Source organism: Wolffia australiana, chromosome 7, assembly GCF_029677425.1.
Source record: "Wolffia australiana isolate 7733 chromosome 7, ASM2967742v1".
Lineage (NCBI taxonomy): Eukaryota > Viridiplantae > Streptophyta > Magnoliopsida > Alismatales > Araceae > Wolffia > Wolffia australiana.
In genome coordinates, this window is record NC_135841.1 from 1,647,366 (window position 1) to 1,651,003 (window position 3,638).

Genomic DNA, 3,638 nt, shown 5'->3' on the forward strand with positions numbered 1-3,638 from the left:
GTAACGTAAGATACGGCCCCCAGGGCCGTCGCGCGCGTGAGAATTAAGAGCTTTTGCCAAATGGGTTTGTTAGTATAGTCCCGTGAATGCGGCTAAGCATTTATTACCTAAACTGTGACCTCCTTCTAGAGGGAGAAAGTGAAGACGACTGTCCCAGCTCCTCCTTCCGGAGTTACTACAGGAGTTTGAGAGCATAACAGCATCACGCGTGAGAGATAGAAGGCTCCTGGGTTTTCTTTCCTCACTGCCCTCTATTCTTGAACTCGTCTTCCCTCTTCATCAGAAGAGAATGGGTGCTATCCACCACCCTCTGGCTCTCATGTTTGGTGTCTTAGGTCATTGGGAATCACTCTATCTTTGTCGTTATTCTTTTCTTCTTCTGCTCATCCCTGATCATAACTTATCTTGGCTTACCTCGCAGGCAGCTTGACCTCATTCATGGTGTATCTCGCGCCCGTGTAAGCAACATTTCCAGTGCGTCTTACTTCAGAATTTCCTTATGGTTTTTACTCATATTTGGCTGGTTTGTCTTTGCCCATCAATTCAGTCTGACTTTTTACCGGATATGCAAGAAGAGATCAACGGAGGGAGTCCAGGCAGTGCCCTGTTGAAGTTTAGGGTTGCACCCTTAGAGGTAGAGAGGTAGATGTGCACACGAGAAGATAAACAATAATAGACTTGATAGGAAGAATAGAATAGAGAAGGATGCTGTCGTCAGTACATCTCATGTGTATTTATAGACTACGATAGGAAGCCTTAGCCTAACCATGGTAAGGTTATCTCAACCATGGTTAGGTTAAGTCATGATTACTTAAACATGGGGAAGGCGCGTGTGTATTTAGTGTTGTCTTGGAAGTTGCTGACTATGATGACCGGCAAGATCCGTTGGTGTCTTTGTGTCTTCCTTCGCCGTATGCGCAGGATTACCAGGAGGACACATTACCGCCAACGTGTCTGCAATGTTGACTTTAACATGCCCTACGTGATCACTCTCTTCAGCGCCATGTTGATGATATACTACGCGATGATCAAGACCAACTCCTTCCTCTTGATCACCATCAACCGCCTGCTGCTTCATAGAGATTGTCTACATCGTCCTGTTCCTCATCTTTGCTTATAAAAAAGCCAGGGTACTCTCACCCCCTAGACTATTATAATATAGATATACTCTGTAATATAAATATTATTGACTTAACTGGTAACCGGAGTTCAGGTGTTTACGTTGAATATGTTGACGGCGTTGAACATTGTGGCCTACTGCATCATCGTGGGACTGACCCTCCTCCTCTTTAAAGGCCACAACTGCGTCCGGGTCATCGGCTGCGTGAACATTGTCTTCTCTGTCTGCATCTTCGTGGTGCCCCTAAGCATCATGGTCAGCCCCACTCCACCCAAATAGTGTTCCTTGATGGATTCTGTCCTGTCAAGATTTTGTAACGTGGGTTTCGGTGGGCATAGGCTGGTGATATGCACCAAGATTGTGGAGGCTATGCTGTTCACTCTCTCCTTCTTCCCCACTCTTTGCACTGTCGTGTGGCTCGGATATGGGCTGCTCATCAGGGATCCCTATGTAGTGGTAAGCACGCCGTGGTGCAAATTATACCACAATGGAGAAGTTTGTCTTATGCTGGGTTTCCTTGACAGGCGCCGAATATTCTGGGATTTCTCTTCGTAGTGGCTCAGATAGTCCTCTACGTCATCTACATGGACAGGAAGCAGATAAAAGAATGCAACGATCCGAAGAACAAACAAGCTGCGCTGCTGGTGAAGGTGGGTTCCATGGCTACGCCGGAGGTTCACCCTGTCGGAATGGGGCTCACGCGCGAGGAAGAAGACGATGATGAAGAACAGGGGGAGATCGAGGGTCGCTGAGTATGCCTAAGAATTGGGAAACTGTGACTACTGTTATCCTTGCGTTACTCCGCTTTGTTAAGTTTTCGTCTCCTCCTTTTATTTTTCCTTCTCTTCTCATATATTGTTATTTCATATTTCTCTCTCTCTCTCTCTCTATCTATCATTTTTTTTATTTTAACAAAGGAATTTTATTGATATGAGCGTAAAAGCACATTGTTTTAAAAATGCCCTCTGGGCATAAAACTCAGGGATAAGAGCAATTTTGTGGTTGAATAGGGCACTATATGCTTCCTCTGCTCTGAATCTTTGCCTTCCCCCTCTCCTTGTTTTGTATGACCTCTTCATGTGACCCTGATTTTTCTTAGTTGAAAGATTCTGCATGTATCTTTGCATACAATCCATGTCATCTCCTGTGCCGTTCTATCTGTGGTTGCATATCTCGTATGTTGCCTCTGCGTCGTAAACCATCTCTCCTTTATCTTAAAGTATAAACTTTGTAACTCTTGACTGTCCTTTTTCTTTCTCAGCATTTCTTTACCTCTCTGGATTTTTGTCTTGCAGCCATGACTGGAGTTGCTTCTCCATCCTCCTCTTTATCTTTTTTTTTTTTCCTTCGCTTTGGCCCATTATGCTGAGAGATGCTTCTTCCCGGCTTCACCTTCGATCTCTTTGGTTGGATTTCTCTCATGTTGGAAATCTCCAGCTCAACACCAGGACGTATGTCACTTGTTTGTGACACCGGTCATATCCTTGGGATGCAGTGCTGAAGGTTGTATGGTGTTCTCTTGGTGCAACTTTTCCTCGATTATCTTGGTTTTTTCTCTGCCTGGTGTAGGTTTGTTCCTGTAACCAATCAAAGGAAACACCTTATCTATTCTTACAACCATGTTATTTGAGATCGATTAAAATAACAAACATGCATTACTACCATGTTATTTCCATGCTCCTCTACTAACATTGAAGTCAAATATTTTGATACGATTAAAATGAGGACATGATTGGGTAACTTGTCAGCTAAATGATCGACCAGGAAGAAAATATCTGTGATAATCTGATTTTGTTGTCAAACTTAATGACCGTATTAATCTTTAGTATAGGATTAGTGGAGTATATCGTCCAATTGATTGGAAACTCAGAGCAAGTAGGGAAGATTTTTCCAATCTCTTTCTCTACTTGCCCATCTGTCTCTAGTTCCTTATCTGTTATCTCTCTCTCCCTCTCTCCTATCCGCATCACCCTCTCTCCCTCCTCTCTCCCACTATTTATCCATTTCTCCCATCCCTCATCTCCCTCTCATCTCTCTCTCTATCTCTCCCATTCCTTATCTCCCTCTCATCTCCCTCTATCTCTCCCATTCCTCATCTCCCTCTCATCTCTCTCTCTATCTCTCCAATTCCTCATCTCCCTCTCATCTCTCTCTCTATCTCTCCAATTCCTCATCTCCCTCTCATCTCTCTCTCTCTCTCTATCTCTCCCATTCCTCATCTCCCTCTCATCTCTCTCTCTATCTCTCCAATTCCTCATCTCCCTCTCATCTCTCTCTCTCTCTCTACCTCTCCCATTCCTCATCTCCCTCTCATCTCTCTCTCTATCTCTCCAATTCCTCATCTCCCTCTCATCTCTCTCTCTCTCTCTCTCTCCCATTCCTCATCTCTCCCTCTCTCTCTCCAATTCCTCATCTCCCTCTCATCTCTCTCTCTCTCTCTCTATCTCTCCCATTCCTCATCTCCCTCTCATCTCTCTCTCTATCTCTCCAATTCCTCATCTCCCTCTCATCTATCTAT

The 3,638-nt window shown here is 44.4% G+C and overlaps 1 protein-coding gene across 1 annotated transcript; it reads left to right on the forward strand.

Moving 5' to 3' along the window:
* Positions 1 to 289: 289 nt before the first annotated feature.
* Positions 290 to 1,773, forward strand: LOC144705419 (bidirectional sugar transporter SWEET14-like). The gene is made up of 6 exons (XM_078578078.1): positions 290 to 335; positions 422 to 458; positions 548 to 600; positions 975 to 1,099; positions 1,214 to 1,374; positions 1,456 to 1,773. Exons 1-6 carry the CDS (start codon positions 290 to 292, stop codon positions 1,673 to 1,675), a joined length of 642 nt encoding a protein of 213 aa, XP_078434204.1. The 3' UTR covers positions 1,676 to 1,773.
* Positions 1,774 to 3,638: the final 1,865 nt, after the last annotated feature.